Source organism: Equus caballus, chromosome 4 (assembly GCF_041296265.1).
Source record: "Equus caballus isolate H_3958 breed thoroughbred chromosome 4, TB-T2T, whole genome shotgun sequence".
Classification (NCBI taxonomy): Eukaryota; Metazoa; Chordata; class Mammalia; order Perissodactyla; family Equidae; genus Equus; species Equus caballus.
The window spans coordinates 49066382-49089555 of NC_091687.1; the positions used below are offsets into that span (position 1 = coordinate 49066382).

General features: G+C 36.7%; 1 protein-coding gene across 5 annotated transcripts in view; it reads right to left on the reverse strand.

Annotated features, from left to right (window-relative positions):
* Positions 1–23174, reverse strand: part of THSD7A (thrombospondin type 1 domain containing 7A) — a 671418-nt gene that overhangs the window by 405295 nt on the left and 242949 nt on the right. For 2 of the 5 annotated variants that reach the window (XM_070264554.1, XM_023639297.2), the window contains one exon: positions 1270–1780. The exons of 1 other annotated variant lie outside the window; for it this stretch is intronic. In XM_070264554.1, the coding sequence (XP_070120655.1) occupies positions 1270–1438 (169 nt within the window). In that variant the 5' untranslated portion in view covers positions 1439–1780. Of the gene's footprint in view, positions 1–1269; positions 1923–23174 lie in introns of those variants that run through there. 2 more of the 5 variants (XM_070264556.1, XM_070264553.1) reach the window with 1 other exon arrangement.

Here is a 23174-nt window from a genome sequence, read left to right on the forward strand (position 1 = left end):
TTAATTTGATTTCATCTGTGTCTACTCATCAACTGATCTGTAAATTGCAGATGTTAGCAATCACTAACACTAACGTCCAAATAGCTTTTCCAAACATGTGTGTGTTATTTCATGCAACATTCTGAGGCAAATTATGTACCTTGGCTTTAAATAAATTTCTGTTCGATCTCCTCATTAAGTTACTGGATTGATACAACTTCCTTAAAAATTCAGGTTATCAGTGTAATTGTAGAGTCGACTGATCTGTCTGTGCAGCAGGGGGCTACAAGACAGGTGAAGCCGGGAAAGAGACCCACTCTCCGTAACTTGTTTGCGATTCCATGACCAATATGTACTTTCCCTCCTTTCTACTGCATCCTTATCTTACTGTAGGCATTGCCAAGAAACTCTCAATTTATCCCTGGCTCTAAGCAATAGGAATAATGATTCCCACTTTATTGCTATAAACATGTGAAGTTTCAAGTCCGCTGAAGATTTCCCAGTGTCCTTCAGAGGAGAAAGGCCGCTGGAGAGGGGGTGGCAATTCCTCACTTGGTATTGTTTGCCTGCCTGTCACTGCCCCACTAGGACCTCTAGTCAGCACTTTGCCAGGAGGCTCTAAGGGACAATTAGCGGCTGCTTTTGTTGGTTGGTTGAAAACAAAGCAAGGCAGGAAAAGTTTAATCTCAAACATCCTTAAAAATTGTACACTTCAAAAAATCCCGCAATTCACTCATTAAGAATTGAGCTTTACACAGTCTCAGGGAGCTCACTGGAGCTCCATTTGCCTTGAACTGTTAGAACTGCCCTCACTTGGCTTATTTCCACGTGTCCCACATACCACAAAGCTATACTTAACAAATTCAACTCTCTAGGCATATATACCACGGCACTGAGCAAATTGCCTAAAGACAAAATAAAGACCGGTGCTAAACTGTTTGCCTGTTCTCTGCTAGAAATATATTTAAGAAACTCCTAGTTCAATGAGAATCCAGAGGTTAAAAATATTGCACTTCACTATGAAAGTGCAGTTGGTTGTCCTCATTAACTACAGAACCGCGAGAGAAATATCATTCCAGTGACTCATAAAGTCTCTTAGTTGTTATGTTTTTCTTTCCCAAAAGCATCGAACATGACCTCATTTGCTTCCTAGGAATCATACTTTTTACCTTAGGACCCCAACACACCCGGACCATCAAGAAGCACAGGGGTCCCTCCTGAAGTCCAGCAGCTTAGCAGCGTGGACCTAGATGTGAAGATGAGAAGAAGGGGGAACTCCGTCCCACTTACCGGTCTTCCACAGATAGAGGGTGGGGGCCTCAGCCTCGCCTGGAGCCGCAGCCCCGCAGGCGCCCGGGCGCAGCAGCAGCGGCAGCAGCGGCAGCAGCTGCAGGACGCCCCTGCGCGGCCCCGCAGCCCCTGGGCTCCCGGACGCCGAGCGCCTCGCTTGCAGCCCCATGCCGCCCGCAGCCGCTCCAGGGTCCAGATCCGGAACGCGGTCGACAGGGAATTTTTCTTCGCCCTCGGAACGTCTTCCCAAGGAGTTCAGAAAGCAAAGCTCTTCCCTGCTATTGTTCGTTTCAGATGAAAAGAAGGGAAAGCGCGTTTAACACCAGGGAACAATAGCGTCCGCGGTGGCCGTGGCTGCCGCCGCTGCCGCCGCTGGCGGAGATGCTGCTGCGGCTGCCATTCCGCGCAGAGTGGCAGGTCCTAGCGGCGAGGGAGGCAGCCGTCCGCAGGGGGCCCCAGCTGACTGAGCAGGTCCTCGAGGTCTGGGAGGCAGCGCAGCCCCCGCCGCCAGCTGGAGAGAGAGGAGCGGGGCGTGAGCCAAATGAGCGAGAGGGGGCTGGAGGCGGGGGAGGCGAGAGCGCGAGGGCGAGAAAGGAAGCGAGCGAAGGGGAGAGGGGGCACGCAGCTCCAACATACCCGCCCAAAGAACTCCCGTGCACATGGTGCGATGAAATATGTTTGGAAGGATACACCAATAAAAAGAATCATCACCCGACAGGCTTCAGCATGACAAATAACAGGCATTGAAATTCACCGTCACCCAAGGAGTCAAATGCTAGATCTAGTGGCATGTTATTCTTAGTGGACATTTACACAAAGCATCGGTGTTTATAATTTATTTTTAAGCGGTGACTTCTGAATTACTTTATGTGGGAGCAGTACGTATTTATGATGAGATGTGAAAAACATAGTTAAACCGCAGAGATGTTTACTTGCTGTTGAAATGCACTTAAACACTTTTTTAAATGTTTTTAAACTTAATCTATTCTCAATAAAAATATGAACAATATCGATCTACTGTGACAAAAGCACATTGTCTTTTAATAACCCTTAAAACTGCATTACTATTTAGTATTCACAATGCTATCTAGTTACATGAATAAAATTTTACAAAAACTAATAAAATTATTTCAGATATGAAGTATATAAAAATGCTATCCCTTTATTTATTCTCTCATCAAAAATATGCCACCTTTAAGCATTCACACAATAGTGAGTAAAATTAAAGGGAAAACTGCTTCCATTATTTGGATATCTCCTAATTAGTAAATTCTCCACTTAAAAATCTCTGGCACTAATTTCTCCACTCTTCCTGTAGAAAAATGCCTTTCATAATCTAAATAACCGACTGGGTTTGGGTCTTTAGTTCTTTGTGTTTTCACTTTCTTAAACCAGTAGCAACAGAGGAATGTGTGTGAAGTCAGATAATGCTTTGCCCTTTCTCTCTTTCCCCCAATAATAACCTTTTATTCATTCATTTCCTAGTAAAGCTAAAATAATATCAAGGCATGTAGCCAAGTGAAAACTCAGCAAACAGAAAGCCAAAGAAAACTATTCTTATCCGGTCAGTTTATTTGGCCAAATAAAATAAAATGTAAAAAGCAGGAAAACTACTCTTTGTGAATTTACTCCATCAACACAGCCAACCCAAGAGTTCGAAATGAAGCAGCTACTGTTTCTGAAGGAGGAAACCTTCCGTAAAGCTCTCTTGGGACGCCTGTCATTTTGCGGATCATTCCAGACACAGCCCTTCTGCATGCATTAGATTAAAAGCAGGTTTGATCAAATAATTCCCAGGTCCTGCCTGTTTAAGTATTCTGACATCAGAGGAAATTAGCAACGTTGAAGGTTGCAAATTCTGTCTTTGTTTACTTTCCACTCTGTTAGGCCTCTAAGAGGGAATTAAAAGCTCAGAGAGCCCTAGCTCTGTGAGTCTGTGATTAGGAGAGATAAGCTAGAGTGGATTACTATTTCTTCAGGGGTGAAAAATAGGCAACAATCAAAAGATTATAGGTTGATAAGGGATACAAAGGAAGCCCAATCCTACCTAATGTATGGCTCCCTGAAGGAGCACTTGTTTCAGCAGTTACACCAAAGAAGAAAATAGGACCAGCTGGGGCTTCCTTGGTTCTGTCCTCTTAGAGAAAACTCTACAAAACCGCTCTACAATGGCAGTGTTTTCCTATCCTGTTTCTTTTTGTTTCGCAGCTAGTGGTAGGGCCCCAAACCCTGAAATCCTCTAACTCTGGCACAAGGAGGATTTCTAACTGGAAGGACTCTGTTAATATCAGCCCATTCTAAGCATTCTTGGGAAGTCCGAATCAATTCACCAAGTAGAAATTCATTAACAGAAGACCGAGAATCTAAGGAGTCAAGTTAGTACAATTTAACGTGCAATCACTTAGCCCTTGGAAAAGCCATCAGGTGCTATACTTAATAGCTTAATGTCAAAAGAAAATGTAAGATTCTGATCTTTCCATTTATCCATGGTTTTATAGTAATTACTCAAATGGTCAAGAGTTTAAACATTATAGCTACCACTTCAAGCATTATACGTGAGCCAGGGACAACTTCTAAGTCAAAATTTGTTGCCATTTAAAATACACAACTAGAGTAAATGTTCTGCAGCAGTGTTTGAAAATAAGCAGCAACTGGTTTCCGTCTTTTAATTTCAGTTGATACAAGGCTTAAGGGTCACATGCAAACACATACACACACACAGTTAGTAAAGACATCTCTGGACAAGGTTACAGAAATGAAGTCATAGAAACATTTGTCTCCACCACTGCCACATATCTGTTCTATAACAATGTCATTATCGCACTTGAGGACAAAAATGTATGGGTCTCTGAGGAGACAGAAGTGATATATATATTCAGATACATGTTCCTTTGTGAAAGCTACAGTGTCCAATTAGATAAATCCTATCAATAAAACTGATAAACGGCAAGAGATAGCATGACATAGCAATCTTTGTTTTCTAGAATATGATATAAATAATACACAAATGTTTAATGACATGATGTCAAAATTTAGTCATGAGAAGTCTCAAGGATGCAGATTAAATTGACCATCTGTACAGCCTGCCATGAAGCAAATCGTTTATCATTTTTCATGAAGAACTGTTCAAGTATTAATGAGCCAGGGCTATAAAAGTTTTCCAAACCAATGGATGAAAAATGCAGAGCATATTTTTTCAATATTTAGAAATGAGACAGTTCTGAACCTATCACCTCTCATGTGGTGTCCTTTCATCTGTTTTTATTATTTTTGCTATCATTTCCAAACTCCAGAGAGTGAGGGGGTGTAGAAGTCTACACGTGTTTTCTGTTTTATTAGAATATAATCATATAAAGATACTTCATGACCCTCATGAGCTATAAGGTATATGGACAGTGACTTTTAGTGATTAGTACCAGCATTTAAAATTAATCATGAAAAATTCAGTTACTTAACAGAAACAACTTTCAATATCATCAGTTTTTATGACTAAAAACAATAAGTAAATGAAGGAATATACGCGAAGTTATTCATTGATAGAGTGTTATACAGGGAAGTATCTAAGAATGTCCATTTTGAAATAAAACCTTTATATAATTTTCTCTACATAAATACATCTTGCCTTATAAAAAAAAAAAAATCACCCAAAGGAATTCTGTTTGTGCGGCCTCTAGGTGTCATACTTGACCAAGATTTGCGGTAGACAAAATTTATTTTGGGCTTCTTTCTATTCCTCTCTTCTTGCCACACCCACCAAATTATTAAAAGATAAAACATTTCCCTTTGTATCTTTGTAAGAAGTAGCCACATATTTTACTTTTTTTCCCAATTCTAATTCTAATATTCACCTTCTATTTTCCTTCCAATTCCTTTTTCTTTATAACTACTTTGTTTTGTTGGTTGGTTGGTTATGATTAGTTCTCTGGTTTGTAGTTATGTATGGTGAGGGGAGGACAGATTCTAAATTTCAAATAGTTTTACAGAAAGAAAATTAATCCTATGGTTTCTCCATTGTACTCAATACTAAACCTGCTTGGAAACGATAACAATTTGCTACAAAGCATTAGCTATAAGAATTAGCTAGAATGTACCAGTAGGAGCCAGGAGAGTATTCACAGGACTCCTTGTTTTGAGTATCAGGTGAAAATGTACAATATTTTGCTTCAGATCCTTCTAGGGTTTTGGGAATGGCTCACTGTGAGTCTTACAATAAGGATCCCATCCTAGGTGGTAAGTGAGGCATCAATAGTCCCTGACACAAGGTAGTACCCCAATTGTTAAAAAAATTCCCCAGTGGTGACTTGGGAGAATTTTTCTGTAGAGAACACCTGGCTGATGCAATGATTCAGGCATTTGAAAAATACAGAGGAACAATGCCCTTTTCAAAGGGCAGTAGAATTGACTAGTAATCACTAGTTGTGTCAGGTTCCTACAGAGGAATAATTAAAAGGTACGGACCTTTAACAAACAACTGAAAACTAAATATGATGGCCAAGAGTCCTTAAAAAGAGACCCCTGTCTCCTGCATTGCAGGAGAAAAAAGCTGAAGATCAAACTGTAAACTGAATAGTTAAGAGCTGACAACTACAAAGATGATTGAATGAACAACCGAGGCGAGTTTGTTAACTAAGAGCAGGGTTCCGCTGGGGAAAACCTGGAACCTGACATGTAGGACAAGTTCATCTGCGTGGATGCCCCAAAGTCTTTGGTTCCCCAGATTCCTCTGAACTCTCAAAGCCTTCGGAGCCAGCCCACCCCTCCCTATATAAGAGCTGGCATACCTTCTTCCCTGCAAGGCCTGCCCCACCTCCTCTGCTGGTGTGCAGGCTGGTAACTAGGATTAAGTTGTAGCATTAATTCAGTCTAGGATATGCTGGGCCTTTAAGAGATTAAAAGGACCACGCAACAAAGAAACTGCAAGAATTAGCTAGGATGTATTGTTAGGAGCCAGGAGAGTATTCACAGGGCCAGATTTTGAGAGTATTTGATTAGGGGCCAGTATATAAAACAGGATAAGAGAGAGTTTATTAACTTGGGGAACACTCCAAGGACACGGAATTCAACACTCTGCCAAGGAGTGAAAGGGATGCACAAACTGATGATTCCTAGAAGCCTGCAGAGACACTGATGGAATCTGAAATGCCTAAATTTGGCCTAAATCTTGCTAAGGCAGACAGGGAAGGAAGGGACATGCTGGAATAAATACATTACGTAAGGAAAAGGAAGCCCCAAGAAAGGATCATGCTCCTTCAAGGGGATACACAGAGAGCATACCAATCACCAAGGCCTTCAGGAATGTACTGGTGAGAGGGACACGAGCATCATTAAGTTCCGTGGTGGCTCTTTGCATGCCACCAGTAGGAGAAATAGTCACATAGGTTTAAATCTCTGATCCATGTGAGTTAATTTTTGTGCCTGGTATGAAGTAAGATTCTAAATTATTTTGCACATGGATATCCAATTGTCCCAGCACCATTTAAAAGACTTATTTTTCTCATTGAATTGTCTCAGCACTTTTTTATCAAAAATCAATTGACCATAAATGGAGTGGTTTCTGTTCCACTGATATATATGCTTACCTTTATGCTCATAGCACACTATCTTAATTACTGTATCTTACACTAAGTTTGGAAATCCAATAACACAAGACTTCCAACTTTTTTCTTTCTCAAAAGTGTTCTGGCTTTTCAAGGTGCTTTGCATATCCATCTTTATTTTAGGATCAACTTCTCAATTTCTACAAATTGCCAGCTGAGATTTAGATAGAGATTGCGATGAATCTTTAGATCAATTTGAGGTGAATTCCCATCTTAACAACACTGAGTTTTACAATTCGTGAACACAGAATGTCTCTCCATTTATTTAGATTTTCATAAATCATTTTCATGAGTATTTTGTACTGTTCAGTGCACAGATTGCACTTATTTTGTTAAATTTATACCTAAGTGTTTTGTTTTTGATGTTCTTGTGAATAGAATTGTTTTCTGAATTTCATTTTGGATTATTGCTAAGATGTAGGAATCAAGTTGATTTTTACATATTAACTTTGTATCCTCCAATCATGCTTAACTCATCTTTTAGTTCTAAGAGATATTTTTGGAATTTCAGATTTTTCAATATACAAAATTGCCAGCTGCAGACCTTTTTATTCCCTCCTTTTCTATCTAAAAGCCTTTATTATTATTACAATTAATGTTATAATTATTATTTTGTCTATTACACTGGCTAAAACTTCCAGCACAATGTTAAATAGAAGTGGAGAGTGTTGGTATCCTGGCTTTGTGCCTGACCGTAGGGAGAAAATATTCAGTCTTTCACTATTTCGTGTGACGTTAGCTGTAGATTTTTCATAGATGCCATTTCTATTCCTAGATTGGAAAAGTTCCATTAAATTCTTAGATTGTTGAAAATTTTTATCATGAATGGGTGTTAGATTTTATCAAATGACTTTTCTGCATCCTTTAACTGTTTCATATCCTTTAATTGATCACTATAATGTATTAATTTTCAGATGTTAAATCAACCTTGCATTCCTGGGATAAATTGCACTTGGTCATGGTTTATAATCCTTTATCTACACTACTGAATTCAATTTTCATATTTGGTTTAAGTTTTCCATCTATATTCATTAGGAATATTGGTCTTCCATTTGTTTAGTTTTCGTTGTTGCTGTTACTTGTGATGTTTTTATGTGGTTTTGGTATCAGGATAATACACTGTAGAGGCCTCAGAGAATGAGTTGGTATATGTTCCCTCCTCTCTTATTTTCAGAGTTTGTGAAGGATTGCATGATTTCTCCTTTAAATATATAGAATGCTCTACTGACACCATCTGGGCCTAGACATTTCCCTTATGGAAAGATTTCTAATCGCTATTTCAATTTCTTTACTTGTTATAAATCTACCCAGGTTTTCAATTTCTTCTTCCATATGGTTTGGAAACTGTGTTCTAGGAATTTATCCATGACATCTAAGTTGTCAAATTTGTTGGCAAAAGTGCGTTCATAATATTCAGTCAAAATTCTTTAAATTTATATAAGGTTGGTAGTGATTTCTCCTCTCTCATTCCAGATTCATGCCTATTTTCTTTTTTCCTGGCAAGTCTAGCTAAGGGTTTGTCTTTTTTTTTTTAACCTTTTCACAGAACAAACTTCTGGTTTCTCCAGTTTTCTTTATTGATTTCCTGGTTTTTAATTCATTAATTTACACTCTGATTTTAGAATATCCTTCCCTCTGCTTGCTTTAGGTTTAGTGGCTCTTTTTTTCTCCAGTTTCTTAAAGTGGAAACATAGGTTACTGAGGCGTTAGGTTGCTTAGGTCCTTGCTAGGTTATTCACTTACCTAGTTACTTAGGCTGGGTTTTTTGGTTTTTTTTTTTTGAGGAAGATTAGTCCTGAGCTAACATCTGCCTCCAATCCTCCTCTTTTTGGCTGAGGAAGACTGGCCCTGAGATAACATCCGTGCCCATCTTCCACTACTTTATATGTGGGACGCCTACCACAGCATGGCTTGCCAACCGGTGCATAGGTCCACATCTGGGATCTGAACCGGTGAACCCCAGGCTGCCGAAGTGGTACGTGCGAACTTAACCACTGCACCACTGGGCCAGCCCTGGCCTTTCATATTTTTTGACATAGGCTTTAAAGTGAAAATTTTCCTCCTGATCAGTGCTTATCATTACATACGTTTTGATATGTTGTTTTATTTTCATTCAGCTCAAAATATACTTTTAATTTCCCTTTTGATTTATTTCTTGATCTATGGGTTATTTTGAAATTGTTTAATTTCCAAATATTTGAGAGTTTTCCAGATCTATTTCTGGTGTGAAGGTCTAGTTTATGTGTGGTAATAAGATATATTTTACATGATTTCAGGTTTTATACATTTATTGAGCTTTGTTTTGTGATCCAGCTTATGGTCTATACTGAAGAATGTTTCATGCATACTCGGAAACTGTATTCTTCAGGCATTGGGGGTAGAGTATTCTATAAAATTCAAATTGGTCAATAGTGTTGATCAAATATTCTATATCCTGGCTGATTTTCTGTCTAGTTGTTTTACCAATTATTGAGAATGGATTATCAAAAGCTCCAGATAGTGTTGTTGAATTGTCTATTTTTCATTTAGTTTTGCCAGTTTTTATGCCATGTATCTGGGAACTCTGTTGTTAGGTGTGCACACATATATTGTTTGTTATATTTTCCTGATGTACTGACCGTTTTATCATTAAGACATGTCCTTCATTGTCTCTACCAATTTTTTCTTGTGGTGAAGTCTATTTTTTCTGATAATATAGCTAATCTAGCTCTCTTATGGCTGCTGCTCACATAGCACGTACTTTTTCCATCCTTTAACTTTCCACCCACTTGTGTATTTGAATCTAATGAATATCTCTTGTAGACAGCATATAATTGAATTTGATTTTTATCCAGTCCAATAATCTCTGCCTTTATATTGGGGTTTTTACTTTATTCACATTTAATGTAATTACCTATACGGTTGTATTTACATCTATCATTTTGCTATTTATTCTCAATTTGCCATATCTTTTTTTAATAACAGCTTTATTGAGATATAATTCACATACCATAAGAGGCACCCATTTCAAGTATACAATTCACTGATTTATACAATTGTACAACTATAATCACCATGTAATTTTAGAACATTTTTATTAAACCAAAAAGAAATCCCAAACCCATTAGAAGTTATGTCCATTCTCCCTTTCCACCATACTCTGACGATCACTAATTTACTCTATGGATTGACCTATTCTGAACATTTTATGTAAATGGAATTGTACAATATGTAGCCTTTTGTGAATGGCTTCTTTCATGTAGCATTAGTTTTCAAGGTTCATTCACGGTATCTCATTAATCAGTACTTTATATTTTGTTGCCAGCCCTGGTGGCCTAGTGGTTAAGATTCTGTATGCTCACCACTGTGGCTCAGATTTGTTTCCCATTCAGAGAACCACACCACCCATCTGTCGGTTGTCACACTGTGGCAGTTGTGTGTTGCTGAAAGTATACCACCAGTATTTCAAATACCAGCAGGATCACACATGGTGGACAATTTTCAGCAGAGCTTCTAGACTAAGACAGATTAGGAAGAAGGACTTGACCACCCACTTCCAAAACAAATGTCCATGAAAACCCTATGAACAGCAGCAGAGTGTTGTCTGATATAGTGCTGGAAGGTAAGAGGATGGTGCAAAAAGACCCCACAGGGTTCTGCTCTGCTATACACAGGGTTGCTAGGAGTCAGAATCAACTTGATGGCACTAACAAAATATTTTGTTGTATGTATATCCTACATTTTCTTTAACCTTCAATCAGTTGATCAACATTTGAGTGGTTTCCACTTTTTGACTATTATAAATAGCACTGCTATGAACACTTATGTACATATCATCTTCTTTTCCTTCTTGTTTCACTTTTATGCCTCCTTTTGCATTTTTTAGCTTATCATTTTAACTCCTCTGGATTTTTTAAAATAATTTTTTGAGTTAATTTTATAGTGGCTATCCTAAGGACTACAATATCTATCTCAGGTTTTCCCAATATACTTTAGAATATTATTTCCCATAAAATGTAGAATCTTTTTTTCCAATATATCTCTTTTTCTCCCCCTCCCATGTGATCTATACATGTTATAAACCCAATAGAACAGTGTTATAAATCCTGCTGTATAAAATCTCATATATTTTGGAGAGGTTAGGAATATGAGTAAATAAATTTATAGACTCTTTCATATTTAGTCATGTTTACCATTTCTCAAACTCTTTGTTTCTTCATGTGGGTTGGAGTTACTGTCTGGTTTCATTTTTTTTTTTTTTTCAGCCTGATGGACTTCTATTAATACTTCTTGTAAGGCAGGCCTGTTAGCAACTAATCCTCTCAGACTTTGTTTATCTGTCAATGTATTTATTTCATAATCATTTGAAGGATAGTTTTGCTGGATAGAGATTTCTTGACATAAAATTTTGTTTTCTTTCAACTCTTTGAATATGATACTCCAATGTCCTCTGGAAACCACTGTTCCTGATGAGGAGTTAGCTGTTAGTCTTACTATGATTCACTCGTTCTTGATGAATCTTTTTTCTCTTGATGCTTTATAATATTTTCTGACTGTATTGGATGTAGATCTTTTATTCTACTCAGTGTTTGCTGAGGTTATTAAATGTTTAATTTTTCTCAGCAAATTTGGGAAGTTTTTGAGCACTCTTTCTTCAAATATATTTTTTTCTGCTCCCTTTCGTCATTTCCTTTTGAGATTTCCATGACCTATTTGCTGGCATGCTTGATGTTGGCTCATGGGTCTGTGAGGCTCTGCCTGTTTTATCTTTTTTTCTCTATGTTCATCAGATTAGATAATTTCTATTGATATATGTTCAAGGTTACTGATTCAATTGTTCTGCTCTCCAGGGACCTAGGGTACTTCCATCTTTTGACTTGATAGCTCAACATGTGGCCTACATGGCTGCCTCTGAAGGAAAGGAGAGGCTAAGAGAGTTCTAGAGTTCTATGAGATGTTTACATTATTTCTCTCTACATACCATTAAACAAAATGATACCATATAACCACAATCTAGTTGCAGGGGAAGCTGGGAAATTTGTCTCCCTGTATGAAGAAGATGAAAAAAAGGAAATGGATTTAATAAATATATAGCAATATCTCTGCCATAGACTCCTACATTCAGGCAACTGTGTCAGCCAAAATGTTTGTGATTTTTCTTTGCTTACCTGGATGCCATAATCCTCTACATGTTTTCAAGTCAAATTGTTGGGCACATAGATAGGCAATAGTGGATTAATAATCATTGCAACGTAAAATTGAAGTCTATTTTCTAGAGAGCTGACAGTGATTAAGCTGGCAATGATAGACCTCTCTTAGGGTTTAACTCTGATCAAATAAGAAAGACTTCACAATGGAGGCAGGCTGGGAGTGATTACTTCATAATGGGTAACATGATGGGTTGAACATAAGAGTTCTCTGTGCTTCATTCCCAAGTCCCACTAAAACATCAACAGAAGAATTTAAAATGTATAAAGATATAAGATCAAATAAAACAGGAAAGGGGAAAACATGTGTCTTTGATAAAAGAAATGAATAGGTAGTGGTTTCCTATGTTGCATTACCCCTTCAGCTCTTTATTTGGACAAGTTTTTATAATAGGCTATAGACTTCACTTCATAATCCCTTGAGTATCATTCACATAAACTATAATGTGAATAGCTCTCTCTGGGTTGTACAACATGACAGCCCTTTTTATTTTATTTTATTTTTGAGGAAGATTAGCCCTGATCTAACTACTGTCAATCCTCCTCTTTTTGCTGAGGAAGACTGGCCCTGAGCTAACATCTATGCCCATCTCCCTCTACTTTATACGTGGGATGCCTACCACAGCATGGCTTTTACCAAGTGGTGCCATGTCCACACCCGGAATCCGAACCAGTGAACCCCGGGCCACCAAGAAGTGGAACGTGCACACTTTAACTGCTGCGCCACCTGGCCAGCCCCCTTGACAGCCATTCTTCATCTCACTTTCAGAATATGAGATTTCTGACCCTTCCTGGTAATTTTTTTTTTGCTTTTTGATATATTTAGATCTCAGCTTCTTCCATTCTGCTGAGTTATTTTAAAAGTTTTCTCCTGTTTTAATTTTTATCTAAATTTTTTTGACACCACTCAGTTTGTATTATCTCCTCTCCTGTTCTATTTGGCCTTATGTGTTTATACATTTTAAATTCTGCTGTTGATGTTTTAGTGGGGTTTGAGGGTGAAGTAGAGAGAACTCTTATGTTCAATCCATCATGTTTAATTGGGAGTCAATATTTTATTTTTCATTCTTATCTTTTTTTTTTTTAAAGATTGGCACCTGGGCTAACAGCTGTTGCCAATCTTCCTTTTTTTTTTTTTAAGGATTGGCACCTGGGCTAACAACTGTTGCCAATCTTTTTTTTTTATTTGCTTTATCTCCCCAAACCCCCCCTGTATACAGTTGTATATCTTAGTTGCATGTCCTTCTAGTTGTGGGATGTGGGACGCCGCCTCAATGTGGCCTGATGAGCGGTGCCATGACCGCGCCCAGGATCTGAACCCTGGGCCGCCGCAGCGGAGCACGCGAACTTAACCACTCGGCCATGAAGCCGGCCCCATATCTTTTTCTAATAAACTATATAAAGAAAACTTTAATATTTAATTGATAGGTGTTCATTAGTTTCACGTTAAATGTCAGTTAAACCTTTCACAACAGATGAAATAAGTGGGAAGATACTATTATGTGGCAACAGAAGAAGACTAACACATAGAGGTTTAACAACTTTCCCATGTAGTCAGTGATGAGTTTGAAAGCAGTTCACATTGTATTGCCCAAATTAGAGACAGCTTTCTGAAAATCAGTGACTCTAGAGAATGCCTGCATTGAAAACACAGACAGAAATACTTGTCTAATTTGAATTTATTTAGAGTAGTATAAAGTCCATAAAAGATGCATGATAAGAAGCTGTGAAAAGAGAGAAATAATTTGAATAAATAATTCACATGCCTAAAATTTAAAAAGAACTGTTTTTTTTTTTTTAATTTAGTAATTAGGAAGGGAGACAAACATTGTGCCCAAATATTCTAGGACCAGATATGCAGGATGAATTCAAGGACAATACTTTGCTAAGAATGAATTCATCTTGGCATACAGGATTACCCATAAATGAACTAAAAAACTGAAGCTTGTCCTTGAGATACAATTTATTAAATGAGTTACATTTCTTTAGAAAAATTAATAATTTTTTATAGTCTTGCTACTAATATTTTAAGTTGATACATCTTTCTTTGCTAAGATAGGTGGCCTTTCTTTATACTTCTGCTTAGTAGGTGGTGAAAAAAGACCAGCTGTTCATCTTATCTTGGAATTCACAAGTGTAAGATGCATTCATTCTTACGTCTCATACACCATGCATTATAATGCAATAAGAAAATGACTGAATTCACCATTTGGCAATGAAAATCAAGCTTAGTGTAAGATGAAGATATGACACTGAGAAAAAAAGCAAATGTCAGTAAATTAGCTCCATCCATGGTACTACCCTGTGGTGACAGCAGACGTCACTACCAATTTTCTCAAGCTGCTAGAACACGTCTGTAACTGAAAACAGTATAAAAAGCTTTCTAATTAATTGCTACTGGCAGATCTGCTACAACCAAAAGTTTTCCCCTAGAGATACAGATGCTAACCTGTCTCAGCATGTGACAATTGCATCCTTTTGCAAATTGCAAAGAAAATATTTTTCTTTCATTTGCTAATAGGTGACACAAAATGTTGCAGTAGATCCCAGAAGATGATAAAGAAAAATAAAAGTATTTTTAAGTCTTTTCCTTTCTAAGTTGAATAATGGGTTGAGAGCTGCCAAGTTTTGGCTGAACAATAGCTCACCATCCAGTTTTACTCAGTTGAAAAGAGATGAACATAAGCAGCTAAACTGGCATGTGAATAAAAAGTTCTTCAAAACTATATTAGCAAGCAGGACTATTTAATCCACAACACACTCCACTTACCAAACTGTTGCAAGCATGCAACATAAGAGGGTTGAGAGTGTGGACAGAATGCTCTTACAAACCCTTGTGTCTCTAAATCAAAAGTGATAGAAACAGCATTTTGCAACTGTTTGAATATTCTGAAATTGTTACATTTTTAGTCCAAATTAAAAATAGGAGTATAATCTTGATTTAAGAGCAACCCTATCAAAGTCATTTAAGCTAAATATGTATATCTAAGTTCTTCCCAGTGCTTGCTGAATCATGACCCAGATGTGGTTGTGGAAAAGTTCATGGTACCCACTTATTTTATCACAATCCTTATGTGATCTCCACTATGTCCCCCAAACGAAATCTGTGATGAAAATTCGCCCATTCATTCAACCAATGGGAAAACATTGATTAAGCGCCTCCTTTGTGCCAAGCACTGTGTCAAGCTCTGGAGATAACAGCGATTTACACATCACGCATCACTCACTGAGCCTTTGCTTATGCACAGCACAGAGCTTGGAACTTGTGCATACTAGCCAAACTGCCATGTTCCTCGACTCCAGGACAGCACAATACATATGACTGGCATTATGGAAACAAAAGTAAAAAGTAATATGAAGAAAGAACACAGAATCAAGAGAAAAGTTTATTAGTATATTAATACCCAGGGTATTGTGTTGGCATGTAAATAACAGCAGGCATTACCCTTTGCAGAGTAAACTGCTCTAGACACGCAGCCCCCATGGCATGTAATGAGCAGAACCTTCATGCTCTCTGTGTTGTCAATGCTGATGTGTGAATCCTGCTGTTTTCACATTCTTGCCAGTGAGATGACTGCACTTTCTCAGCAGCTGAAAGGGAAGCTTGCTCTGGTTTCTCTCATAACAAGCAAGGGACAAAAACCTATAATCCATCTCACCCCATGTAACTTGAAGGGTAGTGTTGGTGGGGGCAGGAAATATCACTGCCAATGGTTAGTGTGGAAGGAAACAAACACCAAACAATAAAGAAAATATTAACTCAATGAGTTTAAATGGCAAGAGATTTCTCTTTACCAAAATGGAACACACACCCAGACCCAATCAGATTTCAGCAGCTCAGTATGCAATTATGGGGACTACTAATGGTTTATGTGTTCTCAGAAAAAACAGGTTTCACAGAAAAAGACAGAACAAGTAGAGATTTTTAAGTGGGTAATGTGTCGCTGATATTAGCACAGATGGTATTTTTTTTAATGAATAGGAGCACTAATATATTTTGTTATTTCAGATCACACAAGTACAGAGGAGTGCCAATGCTAGTCTATTTTTAATAACTATTTTATTATTATTATTATTGAGAAAGATTAGCCTTGAGCTAACATCTGCCACCAATCCTCCTCTTTTTGCTGAGGAAGACTGGCCCTGAGTTAACACCTGTGCCCATCTTCCTCTACTTTATATGTGGGACACCTGCCACTGCATGGCTTGACAAGCGGTACGTAGGTCCACACCAAGGATCTGAACTGGTGAACCCCTGGCCGCCAAAGCAGAGCACAAGAACTTAACCACTGCACCACTGGGCCAGTCCTAATAACTATTTTCTTAATATACTCTCATGAAATTCTTACAAGCGTATATGTTCATCTCTGACATAATATGGACTATTTCCTTAGTTTTCCATGAAATTAAAAAAGCTTTTGCATTATGTTGCTTCATATTGGACTGTTAGCCACCATATTCTTCAGTCATTAAAAAGAAGAGTCTTAACCACACGATAAATAAACCTAATGCAATAAACTCTAAGCAATAAGTAATTAAAATAAATAGTAAACATTTGCTTTACAGCATGTTTTTCTCTCTAAATTATGATTTTTGTAACATTTCTTTAAATGGCTTTCACTTTTATTGCATTGCAAAAGTAAGATCATATTCTTTGTATGCACTTCATTATCTCATTTGATTGGGTTTTAATTCCTGCAACATACAGCAAAGGCTGATGTGCCTTTTACAATTTGAAACAGTGGTTGCACGCTGAGAATAATTAGCTTCACTAAGGCAGAACAAATGATTTCTTTGCAAAACACCAAGTCTGTGTTTCAACAAAGATAATTGCAGAATACCCAAGTTATCTTGGGCCTTCCAGTATAGTGGTTACTTTGAGTTTAACTAACATTTTGTAATCTTAATTCCTTAATAACTGTAGTGACCCAGGGATTATCATAAAGAATATTGCTTTCGAAATCTGGAGGTAGTGAGAATTTCTTTTTCATTGGTTCATTTGATTTGTCAAGTTTCCATTAAAATATTTATTTTACATAGATATTTTACCAAATATTGTTTCTAATCATAACTTAAACAAAATAATTTCACTGTTGGCTATGGCTACAAGGATGGTAGTGGGCTAGACTTCCTGCCCAATTCACTCTGAAATTTTGAAGATCTTTTATTAATCCAAGAGAGAAACATTTATAAGAAGCCACATTAGATTTTTCCACATTTATTTTTAGTGAAATATTATGAATATGGTAATTAAATTCCACAAATCAATTTGAACTAGAGTCACTTAGTGATAGCAACAAGAGAGATGATTATAATTTCTTATAATTAAGGGGCTAATCTTTTTGAAACCAGTAAAATCCGCACTAAAAGTTTCATTCAATTGTTTATATTTTAGTTAAGATTCTTGTTGAGTTAATGATTATTGCAGCACCTTGAGTGGAAGCATTAATCAGAGTTCATTGTGCAGCAAAAAGGCCATGAGTGCATACTGCTCTGAAATGAAATCACAAGGGCACAGTGCTCTGAAACAAAACCTTATTTTCATATCCCTACATGGATGCAGGAAACTTAAGTTGTGTCAGGATTACACAGAGCCATCTAGTATCTCACGGTTCTAGATACCAACGGTTTGACAAGTCTAATTCCATGCACGACTCCTTCCACTGCTCCAACCTTGCTACAAACAAATTCATCCTCTAAAATGTCTCTGGAATAATCAGGCAAATACAGGCTTTAAACATTTTAAACTTTATGGTCACATATACTCTACGGCTCCACTGCCAGACAGACAATGAAGCCATTATCAAATTAAGTTTCATTCTGTATCTATAATTTCAATCCAGAATGTTAACATGCTTTTGTTATTTATTAGATTGAGATAGGAGGAATGCTTTTAAAATCTAAGAAATTATCCTTTGTCCCTCACTTTAAGACTACTGAATTACCAAAAAGTCTAGTACTTTTTGGAAAGTGAGTTTTATCTTCAAAATTGTAATTCTGAGCACAATTTCAAAACACAAACTGACCTTGTTGTACAGATGCTCCTAATATATCTACACATTGTTAATGTAGATACCAGCCCAGTTGGCAAATGCAATGAAAGTTAATTAGTTGAAGATTATTGAAACAGTACAAAAGAAAGAATTTAACAAAACAAACCTGAATTCAAAGAGTATGGAAATTGAAGAGTATTAAATAGTTTGCCAAAGAACATTGCCTTATATTTATTCAACTTTCTATAGAGACTGTTTACCTAATAATGTGTGTTCTTTATATCCCTAAGCATCCACAGAGGTTTACAAATTAATTTTTTTTAATGTAGTCTTTTTTCTTAAAGATTGGCACCTGAGCTAACATCTGTTGCCAATTGGTTTTTCTTCTTCTTCTTCTCCCTGAAGCCCCCCAGTACTTAGTTGTATATTCTAGCTGTCAATCTTCTGGCTCTGCCATGTGAGAGGCCGCCTCAGCATGGCCTGACGAGCTGTGCTAGATCCGTGCCCAGGATGCCAACTGGCGAAACCCCAGCCCTCCGAAGTGGAGGGTACAAACTCAATGACCACGGGGCCGGCCCCTCCAAATTAATTTTCTCAGTAAATGACTTTGATTAGGGTCAAGGTGTTATATCTTGGAATATTAGATTTAGAGACAGAACTATAAAACTCATTTTCTCCTAGTAACAGCTTTCAAGCAAAGCCATTTTCCTTTCTGCTTGGCAAGCACGCAACTTTAACATTTTTTTTTTTCTTTTACTAAATTCCATCTCTGCCTTGTATTGGTTAGATCAAGTTCAAAGGTATATTTACTTCATTTAGTACATGTGAATTCAAAAGAGGTTTAAAAAATAGGAAGTGTTCATGAAAATGTGACCCCATTACAGTAAGAGTTAATTTTTGTTGTAAATCAAGTTTAGCTGCCTTAGCAACCGTTTCATTTCAAAAGCTCAAAGTTAATCAAACTCTATTAAGAGCATATAACTGGAAAACCATGGCAATTTACTAAGAATATCATGATGCTGAAAGAGTTTAATTATTAGTTTAGAATCAGTGACATCAGTAACAAATTATTAAGGTTTCATATAAAAGATTGATGGCTACTGTTCAGAAGTACTTAAGTGACAATAAAGGAGGATTGTTTATTCATATGTAGTAAGAGAAGATTGAGCTGGTTGCGCATTGACGAAAGGATAAAGTAGAATAAGAAATAATTATTATTTTATCCTCTATAAAGGCATAATATCACCAAGTTCATTTACTTTTTTATGTACTAGTTGGGGTATCTTATCTTTCTACTATTTGAAATTAAAGAAACCAGTTTATAACTATATAAATCACACCCCCCTCCATTCAATTTGACTCACAGAAGTAAATTTTGTTTTAAATAAAACAATACAGACAAATCATACTAACTGAGAAAAACAGCCTGATGTGAGGCTGGATGGATGAGGGGTGGGGATAGAAAAGAGCATCTTTGCTTTGAGACAATCTGTATTCTTTCATCATCTTCCCTAAATTTATTTAAAATTTAATAAAATTAACATACAGTTATTAATATGTAATTTGGAGTTGCATTCTTTTTCTTGTTTAATTAAAGCTAGCACAATACGAAGATATAGCAATTAAGATATGACCAAAAAAAAAATTGCAGGCTAATTTAAATAAGAAATATTGATGCAAAATTTTGAAATATAATATTGGCAAATTGAGTTACTTGGTAGAGCAATAAAATACCACAATAATATTATTTAGATAAATGCCCAGAAGGCACAGTTGGGATTTATGTTATATATGTCCCCATATTCATAGGGAGAAACAGACACATTTTGTGATCATAATATCCCAGAAAGAAATTTCATAAAACTTATGAAACAAATAAGAATTGGTCAGTATTTTCATAATGATAAAGGGTGCATGACTCCTACCACAAAGCAATTATATTCCTCATAAAGCATTTAAATAAACTCACTAGTGAACAAGATATAAATGCCACTATTGCCACTAAAGTTTTATATTATTCTAATAGTATAAGAAAATATAATTAGACAAAAGAAGCAAAATAGACAACTATTAGAAAAAGCAGTAAAAATTATCAGTAACTAAAAAGTACAATAATATATATATCTGAGAAACCCAAAGATATCAATAAAAAACCCCTAAATGAAGGAGAATTCAGAAAATTAGGGGCTGGCCTGGTGGCGCAGCAGTTAAGTTTGCATGTTCCGCTTCTCGTTAGCCCTGGGTTCACCAGTTCGGATCCCAGGTGTGGACACGGCTCGGCTTAGCAAAAGCCATGCTGTGGTAGGCATCCCACATATAAAACAGAGGAAGATGGGCTCGGATGTTAGCTCAGGGCCAGTCTTCCTCAGCAAAAAGAGGAAGATTGGCAGTAGTTAGCTCAGGGGTAATCTTCCTCAAAAAAAAAGAAAGAAAATTAAATGTTTAATACATAAAATGATCATTAATTTTCTGAAAACTGAGAATCATCAGTTATAAAATGTTAAAGGGATTCCCATTTATAAATGTTAAATGAGATAAGCTAAAAGAACTTAAGAATTAATAAGAGATATATAAGACGTATATAAAAAGAAAAATTGAATTTTCCTAAGAGAGCTTTCCTAAATAAAGAAAAAACCTTACCAATTTAAATATACACAGGTAATTTTTCCCTAAATTATTTCATATGTTCATTAATCCACTTTATACACATATCATTTTCCTTACATTAATCCATATGATTAAGTGATAGTAGAATGTGTTGTAGGACATTCCAAACCAGACAAAGGGATCCTAGCATTTATATGGAAATTCATAGCATGAAATAGTCACCATAATAAGAAGGAAATCTGGTTCTATGAGAGAAACTTACCATTTTAAAACAACATGGGAGTGGCACAACTGGAGATGTGCAAAAGTGTGATCACTAGATAGAAGTTTTGGAACAAATAAAAGTTTATGTGATAGTTCAGAATGTGATTAAAGGGGCATTCCATCAGGAAGAAACCATGAAGAAACAGGAAACATTGTTTGGACACTGCTAGCCATCTGGAAGTCAGGAATCATGAATCTCTCCTCACACTTTAAAACAAATTACAGATGAACCAAAGACATAATCATGAATAAAAACGAAATTGCAAAATACTAAAATAAAACGTGGGAGAATATTTTTACAAACTTGGGGTGAAAAGGCCTTTCTAAGAAAGTCAAAAACTCAGAAGCGATAGAGAAGCCATATGGCTTCATCATAGTTAATTGTCCCATAGAGCAAATAAAGTAAAATAACCCACCTAAAACAAGATCACATGACAAAGGAATACTGGAAAAAACTTTTGCTATGCTTTCCTTCATTTTTTTAACATATAAAATCTCTAACAAATTAAGAGAAAATGTTTAATAATACTATAAGAAAGCGGACTGTGTCTTTTTTCTTTTTTTTGAGGAAGATCAGCCCTGAGCCAACATCTGCTGCCAATCCTCCTGTTTTTGCTGAGGAAGACTGGCCCTGAGCTAACATCCATGCCCATCTTCCTCTACTTTATATGTGGGACGCCTGCCACAGCATAGATTGGTAAGCAGTGTGTCTGGGTCCACACCTGGGACCCAAACCAGTGAACCCAGGGCCCGCCAAAGTGGAATGTGTGAACTGAACCACTGTGCCACTGGGCCGGCCCCTGGACAAAGTTTATTGATAGGCAGTTTCATGGAAAGTAATATGCAATTGGCCAAGAGATAGGAAAAATGTTCAACCTTATAATTAAAAAAAATACAATTTAAAATAGCAATGAGAAGCCACTTTTTTACCAATTATATTAAACAAAATTAAAACTTTTAAAACTTTAAAAGTTTTTAAAAACTTTTAAAAACATCTAATAGAGGACCCACATTTTGTCTGCCCAACAATCCTTCTGGTGAAGAAGCATCATCCTCCCATTCTTTAGTAATCTCGTCTATTCCATATTTTCCATGAGAAAGTTAACTGCCCCTGTCTTCCCCCAGTTCCAGGGGCAGCTACCTGGTGCTCTAAGTGATGCTGCAGACAAGCCTGCTCTCTTACACTCTCTGTGTAACATCCTGGTTAGGTACAACCTCCTCGCACTTTGTCAATATTCATCAAAATTACAAGGGCAATATATCCTTTCTATCAAACTTTTCAGAGATTTAGCCTAAATACAGAAGACATATAAGATGTAAGATATAGGAAACACTTCCTTTTTACTTTTGTCCTTCAATGATATTTGAATTTTATTTCAAAATAACTACTATTCATATGACAAAAAATGTTATTTAAGAAAAGAAAAATATATAAAACCAAATCAGTAATAGAATTAAAAATTCATATTGGAGCAACAGGTAGAATTAAAAATGCACAAAATTAGTGGTCTAGAGGACAAATAATAGAAACAGACAGAGAATGCCATAAGAAAGGTCCTAACTGAGATCCTATGACCAAAGCGATGGTAAGTATGGTGGCTCGATGGGAGAGCACCAGTATAGCTTTCGCGAAGAGGAAGCACAGATAACCCGAACAAAAGAAACAATCACATTTAGAAAAAAAGAAGGAAAAAATCTCCCAAAAATTGAAGAAAGGAGTCTTCATTTTGAAAGTCTTATTGTAACTTCTCCATAATAATTAGTGAGATGAGGTCCACTCATAGAAATAATAAAAATACTGTGAGATTAAGAAGAAAAAAAAGCAAAACCTCTCAGTCTTTGACTATTGAATTAAAGAAAAATTTATTTTCACATATTTGAATACCATCATTTAAAGTGTAGACGTTAACCACAATTGAACCTCCTACCCTATATATAGAAAATGTTTTGGATTTCCAGCAATATATTCCTGTATACTACTACTATTCTCCTACTCTACAGGAAACTGGAAGTTACTCTCATGAGAAATTAAACCAGAGAGATGTGGGAACACCAGGCAAAGTTGTGTGTGGTGCTGAGAAACTCCACTGAAATGGGGAAGATAAATAAATAGCTGTGAACTGAATTGAAAACCTTCAAGCCCCCCTTCATGCAGCTCTCAGAATGCAAGAAAGAGGGTATGCAGTCATTCTCCAAGAAGGAAACTTGAGGCTATCTCTCTGAGAAATGCCATCAGTCTCAAAGAAAAGAACAATAGA